The sequence below is a fragment of the Telmatherina bonti genome, assembly GCF_933228915.1.
Source record: "Telmatherina bonti genome assembly, chromosome: 6".
NCBI lineage: Eukaryota > Metazoa > Chordata > Actinopteri > Atheriniformes > Telmatherinidae > Telmatherina > Telmatherina bonti.
This window is the reverse complement of record NC_136624.1, coordinates 19,440,248-19,456,809: the sequence shown is the minus strand read 5'-3', so window position 1 is coordinate 19,456,809 and position 16,562 is coordinate 19,440,248. Positions and strand designations below refer to the sequence as shown.

The 16,562-nt window shown below is 37.3% G+C and overlaps 1 protein-coding gene across 1 annotated transcript in view; it reads right to left on the bottom strand.

Moving 5' to 3' along the window:
- Nucleotides 1-232: 232 nt before the first annotated feature.
- Nucleotides 233-16,562, bottom strand: part of fer1l4 (fer-1 like family member 4) — a gene marked incomplete at both ends in the record, with an annotated part of 36,807 nt that continues 20,477 nt past the window's right edge. Inside the window, 24 exons of the mRNA XM_079242790.1 lie at nucleotides 233-413; nucleotides 991-1,091; nucleotides 1,575-1,876; nucleotides 2,166-2,289; nucleotides 3,007-3,124; nucleotides 3,306-3,404; nucleotides 3,496-3,581; nucleotides 3,666-3,847; nucleotides 4,075-4,229; nucleotides 4,626-4,796; nucleotides 4,869-4,996; nucleotides 6,368-6,487; nucleotides 6,566-6,700; nucleotides 7,765-7,871; nucleotides 8,600-8,633; nucleotides 8,730-8,846; nucleotides 8,932-9,044; nucleotides 10,663-10,828; nucleotides 10,966-11,127; nucleotides 12,720-12,830; nucleotides 13,693-13,866; nucleotides 15,461-15,595; nucleotides 15,817-15,941; nucleotides 16,036-16,237. Coding sequence (XP_079098916.1) covers nucleotides 233-413; nucleotides 991-1,091; nucleotides 1,575-1,876; nucleotides 2,166-2,289; nucleotides 3,007-3,124; nucleotides 3,306-3,404; nucleotides 3,496-3,581; nucleotides 3,666-3,847; nucleotides 4,075-4,229; nucleotides 4,626-4,796; nucleotides 4,869-4,996; nucleotides 6,368-6,487; nucleotides 6,566-6,700; nucleotides 7,765-7,871; nucleotides 8,600-8,633; nucleotides 8,730-8,846; nucleotides 8,932-9,044; nucleotides 10,663-10,828; nucleotides 10,966-11,127; nucleotides 12,720-12,830; nucleotides 13,693-13,866; nucleotides 15,461-15,595; nucleotides 15,817-15,941; nucleotides 16,036-16,237 — 3,348 coding nt within the window. The remainder of the gene's footprint in view (nucleotides 414-990; nucleotides 1,092-1,574; nucleotides 1,877-2,165; nucleotides 2,290-3,006; nucleotides 3,125-3,305; nucleotides 3,405-3,495; nucleotides 3,582-3,665; nucleotides 3,848-4,074; nucleotides 4,230-4,625; nucleotides 4,797-4,868; nucleotides 4,997-6,367; nucleotides 6,488-6,565; nucleotides 6,701-7,764; nucleotides 7,872-8,599; nucleotides 8,634-8,729; nucleotides 8,847-8,931; nucleotides 9,045-10,662; nucleotides 10,829-10,965; nucleotides 11,128-12,719; nucleotides 12,831-13,692; nucleotides 13,867-15,460; nucleotides 15,596-15,816; nucleotides 15,942-16,035; nucleotides 16,238-16,562) is intronic.

Here is a 16,562-nt window from a genome sequence, read left to right as displayed (position 1 = left end):
TATCATAATCATTTGTCTTATTTGAAGTCAATACAAAAAGTACATCATTGCTTATTCCCAACTGGGCTGACAATGATGGGGATTCTGGGAAATGTTGTCCAGTCAGGCATAGTATACTAGAAATGTTACATATTTAGCTCCATATGAATCAGGCTGCATAGTAGAAATGAAAGTGAACCATTTACCAGAAACCTGAGAGAGTCAGTAACAGAGAGTTTCCCATCTGGTTTCTTTACCCGTTGACGATCAGGGAGCTGATTTGTTGTGGCAATGTGTAAACGATGAGGACAAGGAAGAGTGTGAGGATGGCGAGGATCACCAGAGCTATGATATACTTCTTGTAGTTCTTCCAAATTAGGAAGATAAAGGTCTTTAACGGATTGACGAACCAGTTGAAGCTGGTGGTGGGACGACTGGAAAGAAAAAAAGACAGCTGTTATGTGTTTGCATCTTAATAATTTCAGTCACGCCACACTTAAATATGCAAACTTTCAGTGTAAAATCAGCTCATTAAAGAGAGAAAAGAGGTTTTTATGAGTTTGTTGTATGTTTTAGATTGAGTACAACATTTGTCATGACAACAAAAACTATGCTTAAAACTATTTTATTTTCTAGGAACATTAAAAAAAAACTAAAAAAAAACAAAACACTGTGCTATGACTTATTATTCATATACAGTCCACCTCACATCACAGAGAAGGTCTGGAGACGCAATGAGCTGGGTGACCAGCATATATAAATGTAATGTAGTATTAGCTAACAGGATTATTTAAAAAAAATATATACAAGCTCTTCAAGTATGTCATTTAGAATGACAGGCATAGGCAGACATGTCTTTCTGCCGCTTTGTGTGTTTAACACAGAAATGTCCATAATTTCCCCACCTCTAAGACATATATATATATATATACATATATATAGTTTTGTGTGTGTGTGTGTGTGTGTGTGTGTGTGTGTGTGTGTGTGTGTGTGTGTTTGTGTGTGAGTTACTTTGGTTTGTCCAGAGGCTCTGGCTCTTTGCGCCCACGCCCCACAGGGTTTGTCTCTGCCTGCTCCAAAGCCACAAGCTGAAGCTCGGCCTCCACTTTTCCCTTCATATAAAGATTTAGTATCACAACTGTTCACATGTACAAATTCATGTATGTGTTTGCATTTGAGGTGTGTGTTCTCAAACAATTTCTTTAAGCCCAGTTACAAGACACAAATGAAGGTCAGTCTTTTGGGCTGGAAAGACAAGCTTTTGAAGAGAGAAAACCCTTTACTTTTGTTTTCAATCATATTAAATCATATTTAATAAAAAGAAAACAAAAAGGAAATTTTTTCTTGATTTTTTTTTCCCCATGCAGGGATAATAATGATATGTATCATTTTTGGGGTAATTTATAGCAGTATTATTTACCATGTACTGTATATTGGAATAATACACAAGTGTATTATTGACAAGTTTCTGGAGTAGTTTGACTTTTAGTTTGCTTTTGTAGTGTCTGTCTATTTAAATCCTTTTTTTTTTATTAGAATCTTGTTAAACTCTAAGACAAGTACTTGAAATTTTATTTTACTGTGTACTTATTTACCATCAACAGAAATATGTTGCCTGAGCTGTCAGTGTACTGGATGTCCTCCTGTCTCAATTTGCTCCTGTTGTTCTTGCTCTTTTTCTTCTTGCCTCCCTTCTTCTTGGCTTCCTCCTTCTCCTTCTCTTCCCTCTCAAAGTCCTCTGCTGTCTTCATACGGATCAGCGGCCACCAGCCCTTTGTCTTCTTGGCCCGAAAGATGGAGACTCGAGGGCTGGCCCGGTCCTTTGCCATCTCAATTGTACACTTGCTGGATGACTTCGCTGGGCGCACCATGCTACTGAGATGTAGCTCTATGGAGCCTGAAAGAAGAGGGGAAAAAAAGAAAACATTTTAGCACAAATGGTGGTATACTTGAGATTGTTTTAACTCACAAAATAATGTATTTTGTATCAATAAGTAACTCAAGTGGAAACATAAAGTGATGGTGAGGTTTTGCATTTTCTAAATTTCTAAATGGTTTTTAGGTGCAAACCTGACTGAAGCAAACAACACATTCTTGGCAAGTGAAAGAAATTGGCCAAATATTTAAACATTTTACTGAATTTACAGTATCTGTACCTCAATAAGTACTGGCTTTGTGTGTCTCACCCAGAAAGTCATTGGCTGCGATGCGGTCATAGTCCCAAACCTGCAGCATCAGAACAGCCGGCTGGCGAAACTCAGACTCCTCCAGAGAGAAGATGGATTCCTTCTTTTTATACACCACTTCTTTCTACAAGAGGAGGGATTTCTGATTCACAGATTCAGTCTAATGTCTTATTTCCACATACACTAGGTGTGTTTGATCCATAATTCTGTTTGATATAAGCACTTTGTTCAGTGTAAGGAAATGAGTTCAATTTCAGATGGATAGAAATTTCCCCACAACAATGGCAGCCTTTTTGCATCCAGCTTTTGTAAATATGCACATTGCAACACTGTAACTGATAAAACAACTAAAAAAGGAAAGAAGAAAGATTGGTCTGTCTGGTGTTGACAGTTTTGTGAAGGTTGTTTGTATGTATACAAAACTTTTATGTTCTCTTTACATTCATAGCTTCCTGTCATTTTAACAGCAAAAGTTGCAAAACACAAACATTAAGCTCTCATTGTGAAATGGTGTTCTGAACACAATGAGTTAGTTTTTATCACACTGTAAAGATCAGCAGATTTATGGTATATTTTGATTAAATGATATTTGGTGAGTATTTTTGTATACAACAAATATTGTTGAGCACCTAATGTTACTGTTTTTAGTTAATATATTAAGTGCTTTAGATTCAATAGACATTGTTGTGTATTCATTTATTTATTTATTTGACCTTTTTTGGTTAAACCTTTAATCCTTTCATCAGAATAAAAGCAAAACTGGAAAACAATCATAGACCTTGAAATAAAATAAGAGTGCTACTGGGAATGTCAGCAAGTCCAGGTACCATCATGTCTGTACCTCAGTTGGAAGGTAGTCGAAGCGGAAAACAAATCTCCAGTTAAAGTTTCCCTCTCCTGTTAGAGAGTTAAAGTGGACATCAGTCTCCTGCTTGTCTCCATCCAGTCCTTTAATCCAGCTGCACAGAAAGCACAACACATCACTGAGCCTTCACAGAGAGGATTCGGTAAATGACCACTGAACTTGATAATGTTTATGATTCAAATTAAGTCTGGACAATGATTGAGTGGACCGAGTTGAAATCAGTCTGTTCAAGTCATATAAATAGACATGTAAAGACTAGTTTGAATAAATCTAACCCTTTAACATAGATGTCAGAGGAAGGAACGCCTGTGAACGGGTTCACATCATCCAGAAACACGTCATCGGTATTCCAGATAATAACGCGCAGTTCGTACCTGTTAAAATAAAACAACAAGAAAAAGTACTTTAATTTTAAAGAAAATTTTTTTTTTTTTTTATTCTAGATTTGACTCTGATGTGATGTACTGTTCTGGTAGGCGGGGCTTTATGTCAACAGAGGGCGGGGCTGGGACATCAGCAGGAAACATGTCGACCCACATATGAAGATGACCCTGCAACATGCACAAATACACACTGTTGGTGCCCATCAGCAGCTTCCTAGCAGCAATTGTCTGTATTGCTTGTGTTGCTGTTACCTGTGGAAGTCCAGGATTGTCCGGATTTAACAGTGACCGCATTTCCACATGTTCCGGCACCAGAGGAACAGCTCCCGGGAGAAACTCGCTCATTTCACCCCATCGATGCAGCACATTCAGAGCTGCATGCTCCTCCATCTCTGCCTCCTCCTCTGGAGAACGCTGGTTCTTCTTCAGCAGACCTGACAACAAAAACATTTTTATTGGAGCTGTGACTCCCCTTAACCTTTAACAGGTTGTCACAGGATGGCAGACGTGTTACGCTCAACACTAGCTGTAGTACATGGCATTGCTTTTAGAAATCGCAAAGGGAAGATTAAGAACTGTTCACTTCTACTTTGTTCATTATTAATATCAGAATGCCCATATTTTTCTCTGCCTTCATTGCTGTGTGCTTATTCTCTCCTACCTTCAGGTACTGCATCTGGAGGAATTTTGAAGATCTTGTTGAGTATTTTGACTTCAGATGTTCTGTACTCTGGAGAAGGGATGCAATTCTTCTTGCACAGCTCAGCCAAAATCGCTGATGGCTTCTTTGCATCACGCCACTTATTGTAGCCATCACTGCAAACAGAGAAAGACAGTCAAGTACACTTAGAACGGTGCACAGAGATAAGGACATACAGTACATACATCTAGTATCACTGATGTGTTGTCTCACTAAAAGATTATTCATTGAATAAAATAAATGAATAATCAAACAAATGTGATAATGCTACATCAAAGCACTGGTGCAAGTACTTTCCACAGATCCAGTGTGTTAAAGATTTTAATTACTGGTACTAAAAGCACTGGTACTATTATGTTGTTGATATTAGAACCAAAACAACAGTGACATTATAAGTGGTTTTGACACTAGTATGTTAGTACTATCTTTAGATCCGGTACGAACATTTTTATTTTGTACCAACATAATATTGCACTCATAGTGCCGAAACTAGGACAAGCAGAGGTACGAACATGTCGTAGTAAAGGGACAAGCTGCAGGATGCCCGGTGGCGGCTATAGAAGCGGTTCTCCAAGTCAATCCGAGTCTCGCCGATAACATCATCAGATCCCACAAGATCATGGTCCAGGATCATGATGACCAGCTCTGTCTCCAGCGGGAAAGACACTGTGAGTTCAAACACCCTGAAAGACAGAGTCAGTCAGAAAGATGGCGGACACCGAGGAAGCTGGACTGACTTGTGGAAAAGTACTGACTCTCCAAATGTTGGGTTGAGTTGTTTGGGGATATAGCGATCTTTGGTGTCCAGACATTGGTTTCCTACCTTGACCACAAGGTATGGGTCGGCCTTACCATTTGGGTCTGCCGGAGCCAAATTAATAGCCTGCAGGACACGTATGGACAAAACTTTACTTATATTCAGGAGCTAAATGATAATACTTCACAGTAAGGGTCCCACAATTTCCTAAGTTACTCAGTAACTATGAGGAACAAATCAAAAACTATTGATTCATTTCTGTGAAATCAGATAAATTAGCTAATGAGGGTTAATATGAACAACTCACTGGAAAAGAAGTAAGATAGTCATCATAAAGGAATCATTAATAATTACCTATTTGATTATTCATTAGCAATTAGTGTCTGTTTAGCTTTACTGTAATCATGACTAACTGAACATTAAGCAATGGTTTAGTAATCATTACCTATTTTTTCTGATTTCAGGGGATTATGAAGCTTATGTGATCCTTAATGAATCACTACCTCATAAATTGTTCCTCATTAGTTGCATAACTATGCAAGTTATGCTAGTAAAAAAAATAATTTTACCCTTCAACATTTTTTAAACTTTTTGATTAGGTAGGGTAATTTCTGGATAAAATAATCAACATTAAAAGAAAAATACAGTGATTTAAAAATACAGTAAAATACAAGGCAGATTTTTAAAAAAAATAAGTTAACAGGAAAGTATTTAATGAATAATAAAAAATGCAACTACATGAAATAATTACAAGCTAAGTTCCCCAAGATTCAGATGCTCTGAAATCAAAATAAATATTTTAAATTTATATCTAATTTGACAATCATTATGTGAAAGCTGATAAGTGCACACAATTTGTAAAACTTATGTATGTATTAAAATAATTATATTACAAACATTGGCTTTAAGGACACCCTTGACCTTGCATCTGAATAAGCAGGTACAGATATTGCATGGGTGGTAGATGTCTTTTCAGATATAGAGGCGCCAGTGAGTTTTACATGTTTCTTGGTGATAATACTCAAATACAATAACATGCACAACTAGGATCACTAGTTGTAAACTTCTGCTGCAGAACACAAAAACTTTGTCAAGTAAACAAAGAAAAGTCTGACATAATACAGCTGAAGTCAATATCATAAATGTCTGTGTCAAGTGCCAATTGCTTTACAGCCTTAAAGCTCAACCTAAGAAAAACTTCGAAGAAAAGTCATTTTTTTAAAAAAAATCTTAAGTCTTTATTTTGGCTTTTTTACAAAAATGTATCTTTACCATTCATTACTGTGTGAAAGGTAAAATTATTGAAGTGTAGTCTTCTGCTTTTTGGTATCATGTAGCGGCAGGGCACAAGTATCAGACTGTGTACACCAGGGTTTTTGGTAAAGTTTCTACCATAAAGTGAAGCAAAAGTTCTCAGAAACTGTATGTATCAAATATTATATATTTGGTTTTGTAGGTTAAATCTACCGATGAAAGAAACTAGAAGCAGACAAGCACCTTGATGATGTAGACTCGGATTAACACCTTGATCGGTGAGTTTTGGGGGATTCCATTGGTAATCTGACACTGGGTATCTTCTTGGTCTTCTGGATTGACTGGATAAATCAGGAAGGAGCCCTGAGGATGAAGAGTAGGAACCGATGAACACAAAATCTCAGACAAACAAACCGACACACAGAGCTCTATCAGCATTACCTTGTATTTTCCCATAAGCCTCTCTTCATCATTCTCCTCATCTTCCTCAGTGCTTGCTCTGCCTTTATAAAGAGGGAAGGTCTGCAGCCAGTCCTGAAACTGACTGAACTCTGATTCCAGATCACCGTTATATATCTAAACAAAAACACAGGGTAACAATAAGACTAATGTTCCCTAAAACCAACAGCTGCTGATCAGTTTACTTTTCTCTGACCAACAGATTCATGACTGGCTCTAAATACAGTGAAATGTGATGCATTATTAAATAAAAGATTTGTTTGAGTTTTGGTTTGTTTAGTTTTTTCGTTTAAATAGTGTAAATAAATAACTACATATACACACATCATTCTTATAAACTTATAAACTATCACCAATTAAATCAGTTCAACACAGTTAAGTCTGAGAAAAACCTCAAAACTTTATGTCTTCTTAGTAAAATCTTGATTTTTGATTATGAATTCACCTACAAATAAAAGTAACTTGAATAAATGTCACAGGACCCTCATTACAAATGGCATAAACAATATTACTTTACATTTAAATGATTTTTTTCCTTCAAATGTTTTTGTTTCAAAACATTTCTAGATCAGATTTAATTTGTGCACAGATCAATGGATCAACTTGCATGTGCAAGTGGAGTCTTAAGACTCATTTCATGCCATTGCAGCTTCTCACATGCTACAAATAGATGCTGAGTTTAGGTGCCTTCTTATCATTCAAATGTTTTCTCTCTTTGTAGGTATTTTAAAGTGGGAAGAATGTTTTTTTTTGGCAGAATATAATAGAACTTATATGTACAATTACTTTTCTGGTCTGTAATTTTTGTATCTGTGACTATATGCATTTGTGAGACATTCAATGAAAACAGAAGCTTCAGGTGATCTATGTAAACTGAGAGGTAGTAGCCTGGTCAAAACTGAATGTACCAACATCACAGTTTAGAATAGGACAAAACGGCAGGTCGTGCTGGTGTTATGATTGAGATTTTAGCTGGTAATGTAGGCAAGTGTAGAATTATTTCACATTTCTTCAGGTTACTTTATATCTGTTTGCTGATATTTGACAGTACACAAAGTTACTCATAAACAATCATAACACGTTGGTTAATCATGTAATACTTATTTGTAATCGGAATTCGACTAATTACATTTCATAGAGGCCCACTTCAAGTCTGGGGTCATGGTGCTGTGATTTTGTACCTTCAGTGTAGCGATCTTCTTGCGTTTGGGAGGCTCAACCTCAACTACCATAACTTCTTCTTCCTCCTCTTCCTCCTCAATGTTTGCCATGGTCAGATTTACTCCATCTGTACAAAGTAGATTGCAGCTGATCAATACAACCCAGCTGAGATGCTTTACATTTTGTTGTTGCGGTTGTTGTTGTTGTTGTTGTTGTAAATCCTGATATTATTGCTTGCTCAACTTTTGTTAGTAAGATGCTGTCTTCACTGAAACTGATCTCCATCCTCTCTGGATAGTCAAACCCAAAATCCACAAAAACTGCATTTTACCCCATACTACAAAGCACTATATGTCCTTTGAAAGTCTGTGTCCATGCTGGAAAAGCTCCCACCAACACCATAAAAACCACTAAAATATTCACATGATTTGTTTCATCATTCTATTCCTCCTATCACTTTCTGATGAAGTGCCCACATCCAAAGTTTACGTGTAATTTCATTTCATATCTGAGTTGCATAATACTGCAGAATAATTTCTTAAATATTCTGTTTCCAGCTCAGTGTTATCATCTGCATTGCCCTTTTGCATAAACCAAAGCTTCTAAATATTTGATCTTTCACGCTGGAATCTAAGAGTATTATCATCACTCCATTTAGCACCCTACACTTTGGGTAAAGTAGTGCTTTTCTTTACAAACACTCCCTCAGTTATCTGCATGGACACAACCCTGACCAATGAATTCAGACACAAAATGAATAGTTCAATTGGTTTTTTTTTTCACTGAGACAAACTGTATTTCTTTCACATCAAACACAGAATTATAAATAAACATGCAGCAGAAGCTAGACAGTACCTGTCTCTGCATGCTCTTCCATCTCCTCCTCCTGCTGCACACAAAAACATCCAAATCATTATAGTTATTCATTTCATCTTGGATTAAAACAGAACTTTGCAACTAAGTCACAATTAAGCCTACATCTCACCTGCTTCTCCAGCTCCTCTAGTGAAGCGTAGTACTTAGACCACCAATCCAACTCTTCCTTCTCAGGTGCTTCCTCCTCCAGCTCATCCCCTCTCTTTTTTAGCTTCTTCAGGGGCACCTAAATGCATTAAATCATGTTGATTAGTGTCTGCATCGGTTTATGGTTTTATGGTATGTTCATGAAATGAAATTATGATGCTGACATTTACCATCCTCATGGGGTTGATGGGAATTTTTGACTGTGTGACTGTCAGGCCACTGAGTCCCATGTTCTTCACTGATGTCAGAGGGTTAATCTTCACTGACTTCTTCCTTGCTGGAGAGACACATGAAAAGTGTGGTTATAAAAAGCTTCAGGAGAGGAAACAGCTGTGAATCCCAGAGAAACGGCCCATTACAAAACCAGAGCAGAGTCAGACTCAACTGTTTGATGGTGCAGTGATGTAGAAAAGACTTTTAAATAACTCAGTGGATAAAGTCATGAATGTGTAATTTTTTTTTTTTGGAACTTAACTCAGCTGGATCAGATTCATACTGTCTACTCAAGCTAACAAGTTTCTCTTTTGTTTTGTTTTTTTTAGGTCAGACAGCTTGACATGTTTCGACTACTTCTGTAGCCTTCCTCAGAGTGTTAATGTGACATGTCTTATAGGCGGCTAAATGACCTGTTTTATCCAGGTTTGCCAGACAACAGGCAACAACCATACTCCCTCCTGACTGGGATTGTACAATTCATCCCACACCTTGGATGCTCTCTATGTAGCAAGATCTGCCTTTTTGATTTGTCTGTTGTGTAAAACATCTTTTCACTCAATCACTTTTTACTTGCTGATATTAATCAGCTCAGATAAATAACATTTACTGTAGCTCCTTGCACTTAACTAAACACATGGATGCAGGAGAAAACTGTAGTTTCCCCACATTTACCTATTAGATCCATAAAAGATTATCAATGTTCAGTCAGTTTGTATCACTTCTCCAGACTCAGAAACTGTCTGCGTTGTTGCAGTAACATGTGACAACAAAAAATGTTGCATCAGAGAAAGATTATAACACCGGGAAATGTAAAATGAGATGCTGAATTATATGTGTATGCCAACCAGGGTATTTATCTTGGCTTTATTTCACTACATCATACTGTACATTGTTTTAGTATTTAATTTCTCTTTTTACTTTAACTATAAAATCTACATTGTGTACAATTATTTAGCTATAGTTTGACTAAATTTATAATTGGATTTTTCATATAAATATTGCATTGGTGTAACACTTGAAATTGTGCGTTGGGGATCATTTTCATTCATATGATAATATTATATATGTCTAATTTATAGTATTTCACAAGTATTAAAGTAATGACAACTGTTTCACTCATATTGGCTAAAATTGCTAATATTTGATTTTTCTCACACATAGATCTACTTATAGGAGCACGGATGTACATTAAACTAAATTTTATTACTTTCTAGGCCTTTAGAGTTTTGTTTCTCCCTTTGACAAGATTTTTTCCAGCCTTTAATTTATTCACACCCTCCTTGAGCCTCTGTCATTGTCTGTTGTTAGATAATTACTTCCTGTTAAAGTTTCAAACTTGTTTTCACCATAAATTTGAACATTTATTTTAAAAAAAAATATTCAGGTGCAAAATTTATAAACTCCTAATATATATTCCTGTTTCAGCAAAACAACTGTCCCAACAGTCTTCAGAAGCTCTCTTGCAATAATCAGTATAGCAGACAAGTTGATGTATCTCAGCAGTTTGTCTTTGGCAAAGACCAGTTTCCCCAGTCAAGGCCACTAAACGTCTAGAATTGAGTTGTAATATGCCAATATCCGTATTATCCCAACACGTGGGTACTTTTGCGTTACTGAAACTGCCGTGCAAACAGTAACCAAGGGGGTCGAGGCTTCATTAAGTTAAACATTTCTGATACCTTTGAGTTTTGGCTCCTCCTCTTCCTCATGTGCTTCCCTTTCAAGATCATAGTCCATGAGGTTCTGGACCACATGGGACCCGACCAGAGCAAGGTGTCCGAACGCCCGATGCTCCACCACAAAAACTGTTAGAGGAGGATGCAGGTAGGACTGCTCTGGCAGCTCCTGATTAAATCAAATGTAGACAAAATAAAAACATTTCAGAGGTTGTTAGCTTTGTCTCTGGTCCATATGCAGATGGTACAAGTTTGCATTCTAAATGCATCTAAACGACATCTCAGTAACTAATGACAGAAACTGACCACATCAATGTAGCGGACCACCTCTTTGAAGTTCGGGTTGGTCTTGTAGCTTTGGATCTCTTCAGACTCCAGATGTCGCCCTGCACACTCCACCCTCACCATGGGGCGCTCCACCTCAAACAATTGCACCCTCTTCAGCTCCCGCAGACCCCAGAACAGCACCTGAAGACACAAGCAATACACAGTATAGACATTATCAAAGTACAAAATGTTGTGAGCAATTTGCCATTTCAGAGGAACCCGCAGTCTGATTACATAGATTCAGCAGCAGCTCTCGTCTTTTTAATCTCCTTCTGATTTCAAATATCTGATGTGTAATTCAGCTCATCATTTATGTACTCAGCTGCAGCCGCAGCATCATGAAAAGTGCACAAAAAGGAAATTAACCAGCAGATTTTTATCCTCTGTTTCTGTCTTGGTGCAGTCCAATGAATACATTGGATTCCAACCAGCTTGGATGTTTAAGGTCAATTTGGGCTTTTTGTGTGCAGAAGTAAAGATGGCTGCATTTAAATCTCAGCTCAATAAAGTGGGTGAGAAGTACATGAGAGGTGGTATATCTGATAATTCATGTAGAAAGAGTTACTAGCTAAAGAAGCATTAGGTACTTGATTTTAAATGCAGCAGCACTGATCTGATGACAATCCCACATAAAGATGAGAACATCACTTTCCTCTAGCAGATAATGATGTATGCTGTTTTCTGATTATGAGTCCCAGTGCTGTTCTGTCAGACATTCAGTCACAGCATTAAGGAGTGTTCAGTCTTTTCAGACCTTTGAGAGTAAATCAGCCTTCTGATTCAGTAAAGTTGTTTGTATGTTTTAAGTTCTTGTAATAACAACTCATACTTTCAAATATTTACCTAAGCCAAGGAGATTGTGTGTTTCCCTACTTTTATCTGTTTGTCAGTTTGTTAGTGATATCATGCAAAAACTTCTGACAATTTTTTTTAGAGCAGGTCTTGGTCCAGTTTAGATATCATTTAATTTTGGGAAGGCTCTGGAAGGTATTGTGGGCACAGGAATTTTTTTTTTTAATGAGCTCTATGCTCTCCGAGTACTGTTGTAGTTATCACTGCTTTCATATTTTTACTCCTCCCTTTGCTGAGGCGAAATGTATAATTAATTCATCTTGGTTTAGACATGACTTTTCCTTCTAAAACACACAGGATATATTAATCTATCAGAAATAGATCCACACAGAAGAACAGACAATTTGTTTAATTTCAGAATGAAAGTATCAGATCAATAAATGTTTAATTAACATAAATTAATACAATTAACATGATGACTGTGATGGTGTAGTTGCAACTGACACTCTGCACTTGCGGGTTTTATGCTATCCATTTGTAAAATGGCTACAAGAACATTTAACACACTTTCCCATTCAATCCAATTGGAAAGTGACTGTATCTAAATCAGAGCTTCACTCATTGTTCTGCAGATTATAATGATTTAAGTTTTTAATAACTTGTGTTTCTGTATTGTAATGACATGTCATGTGACTTTTAAGTTTATCACAGTAAGAATGTTTCTTTTCAGTGTGTTTTAGACATGTTTTTAACACGGTTTACTAGTGAGAAACCTGAAAGTGCAGAAGTGTACAATAATCAGGTACCCCCAAAATGGCAGAGAAACCCGTGAAGTTGTCACATGGACATTCTTTATGAGACACAGGAGCTGTCACTGAGACACGAATCCCCAAAACACACCAGCAAAATGGCAACAGAGTGTTTGTCAGAGTAAGTGGTACCTCAATCCTGAAGGTTTTAAGAACAGGTCGGACTCCCTCTGGGATGATGTAACATCTCTGCTCTTCCAGATACGTCAATTCCTGAGGGTCTACAGTGATGGGGAGACATGGCTGCAGAGAGGAGATTATATTTTCAAAGACTTATGTTGGATTATTTCATGTGTGCTCTCATTTAGTATTTTGTCTAAATAGACATAGAGCCAGACATAGAAGCCAGATATAGAGACAGAATACTGAAAATATTTGTTTTTATTTTGGCATAAATGTTCAGAGGAAGTGTTGGATTGTGGCTTGTGTGGATTTAATGTAAAGCATATTTCATATTTAAGTATTTTGCTTGTTTGTTCTGTTGTTTTTAATTTTCTTTATAATAAACAAGCCAAAAATTCACCTAGATTATTCAAAGCTTTGGGTTAAACTATAAATTATTTCAGCTGAGATACCAGTAGGGCCTACAAAAATAGTGTTTACACAACGATGCATATCATAAAAATCTATCGAAGGAAGTTAAATTATTATTTGCTTTCTTCTGTTTTCTCTTTCTACTCTTCTTTCTATCCAAACAGCTTTTATTCCTTGTAAATATGTCTTCCATTGCAGAGATTACTGTGGAAAGTAACTTATAGCAAGTTTCTTTTCTGTTGCTAAAATCCTGATTATCTCCATACAACCAGCTACCTGCTTCTAAAATGGCAGTAGTTTGCAGCTAAATTAATAAGTGTATTCAGTGTACAAAAATAAATCATTGCACATCTCTCTGTTTGTGCTATATGTCACCACCTAATTTTATTCAGCCTCCACTCAGATCTAAACAATAGAGACTGGCAGCAACGTCACAAGATTATAGAAAAGGTAAGAATGACAGCAATTGTTCTCTCAAACCTGCTTCCGTGATGACCTCAACTTATTTACCAGAAACTAAATCAAAAGTACAAACACTGCTTCTTATTATTGATTGATTGACAGATGTCACCTCTCCAAATCCAGAGTAGTCGAGTTCAATGAGCTCAAAGGCAGCCAGCAGCTCCCCAGCAGGAGCCCTTCCTCTACTGATGTCATAGAAACGCAGACGGGGCTTTTCATAAAGATGCTCCACGGTTTTAAACTCTGCCTCGGCAAAAGCTCGACCCAGAAGCTTTGGACTTCCCTAGAAACACACACACACACACGCACACAGTGGACTGTTACATGGTTCATAAATGTTTTTCATCTTCCTTCTCCCATTTATTTGAATGATATTTAGTCAGAGTTTAAGAAAAAATCAACTTAACCTGCAGATTATGTTTTCAGTCTTTCATTTATAGCACTTCTTTACCTAAATTTATCAAAATACAACTCTGGAGTGTGAATTCGCTATTCTTTTTTCTCACAACTTGCATTTTTTAAATTAATAACCAGATAGTATGGTGTGAAGTTGTTGTTCATTTAGACTCGTGGTTTGAATAAAACATAAATATAAAAAATTTAAATAAAATAAATAAAAAAGGACTCATGGTTGAATCCTCCTTTGACTCCTTTGCTCCGTTTGGGGACTTTGGTGCTAACATGGGCAGTAAAGTGAGACCTGGAGGAATGTGACTGGGAGGAGCGCCCCCCCATCCGAATTTGAGTGGTGTTTCATTGATGGATTTATGTGCTCATCTCATATTGTCCTTAATTAACATCATGTTCAAGCATATGAGTGTTCATGTGTATACTTGGTACCAGTACAGTCAGATGATCAGTTTGATGATCATCTTATTAGTCATAGATAGATAGATAGATAGATAGATAGATAGATAGATAGATAGATAGATAGATAGATAGATAGATAGATAGATAGATAGATAGATAGATAGATAGATAGATAGATAGATAGATAGATAGATAGATAGATAGATAGATAGATATTACTTTATTTCAAACAAAATAACACAATTTAATCAACTGGTTAAAAAAGTAGCAATTATTATAGTGTCTGAAAAGGACAGAGCAGGATGAAGCAATGTTATTTCCAGTTAGGGTGGGACTCGGCCAAAGCTACCCTTTTTCACATATTTTGCTCATTACTTGGATAGAATTTCTAAGCACAGCCGGGGTGTCGGGAATATTTTGCAGATGATGTGGTGCTATTAGCTTTGGGCCGTGATCTCCATTTTCACTGGAGTGACTTGCAGCAAAATTTGAAGCACCTCCAAATCCAACACCATGATCCTTAACTGGAAAAGTGTGGAATGTCCTTTCCCAGTCAGGAATAAGGTCCTGCCCCAAGTGTATCTCAGTGACTTGTTCAGATGTGAAGGAAGGATGGAGCGGAATATCGATAGACAGATAAGTGTGGTATCTGCAGACTGCATTGTCTGTTGAAATAAAGAAGGAGCTGAACCAAATGGGAAAGCTCTCGGTTGGTCGATCTAGATTCCAACCCTTACCTATAGTGACAAGTTACAGGTAGTGACCGAAAGAATTAGATTACATATACAAGTAGCTGTAAGGATGCCTCCTTGACCCCTCCCTGCTGAGTTGTTTTTGGTACATTCTACAAGGCGGAGACCTTGGGGAAGACAACAGAGATGATGGAGAGACTATATTTCTTGACTCGGGAGGCCCCTGACAAGCTGGCAAATATTGCCAGGGAGAGAGAAATCTAACCTTCTCTGCTTAAGCAGGTACCCCTGCTACCCGACTCCGAATAGGGACAAGACAACACATGAATAGATAGAAAGTGAATAGGAAGAAGTAAAAGAGTGTCACAAGGTTACCATAGTGTCATGATCGTAGATGTTGATGATGATGAGTGGTGGGTCTTCTTGGAGTTGCTCTTGTGTTCCTTCCAACAGAACTCTGTCAAACAACAAACACTCACACCAGGAGGGGGAGAGGGTGTCTGACAACACCTAAATAAACAAATACAAGTCAGTTTATTCATATTGGTAGGAGTAAATAGGTTTTATGATGTCTTCTCTGGGCTACAGAAAAGTAATAATGACAGTCTGAGAAAAACTGAAAGAATACAGTGAAATAAGTGTGATACATTATGATGTAAATTTACTGTCAACCGAAGTTAATGTTGTAAAATTTTAATTGAACAATAAATCCATTAGATGGCTATACCTACCCGGGTGACCTGACACTGTGTAGAGAAGACCACCCTTGCAAAAGGATCCGATAGACCATCATCATCGGCAGCCAACAGGCCACGCCCCTGGTACAGGTGACATCGAAGCTGGAAGTACCTGCTGTCTGCAGAGAGATACAGACAGATCTATCTTCACCTGACTTGACTGCGTAAATTCTACAATGAACGCCCTCCACTTGGATAGGCCAGATGACTTACCTTGACAGGAAAGACTAAGAGGAATCTTCATCTTCTCATCCACAGAGACTACCCTCCTTTGCTCCTCCTCCTCCTCTTCCTTGTATTTAGGCATAAACTCCTCTGGCAGGCTGTTAATGGCCTCCTTACTGTACTTGACAGGACCAAGCCACAGGTAGACTTCCAATTTTGCAAACACCTCATTGGCTGAACATCCTGGGGACTAGAAGAATAAAATAAAAGAAAAAAAAAAAAGAAATAAAAATAAAAATCTAAAATTAATTAGAAAAAATTCATGAAACACATGACAGAAAAGTTAAAGTGTGAGGCGTTAACTGTTGTTTTGATAGAAAGCAACAAATAGTAAAGTTTTTAACTTTGATTTAAGACAGCTGACAGTGTCAGCAGAGCTGCAGTTTTCTGGGAGTTTGTTCCACATGTGAAGAGCATAAAAACTGAAAGTTACCTCTTCCCGTTTAGTTCTGACTTTGGGAACAGAAAGTACATTAACCCTGATGACCTGAGGGATTGGTTGGGTGACTACAAAA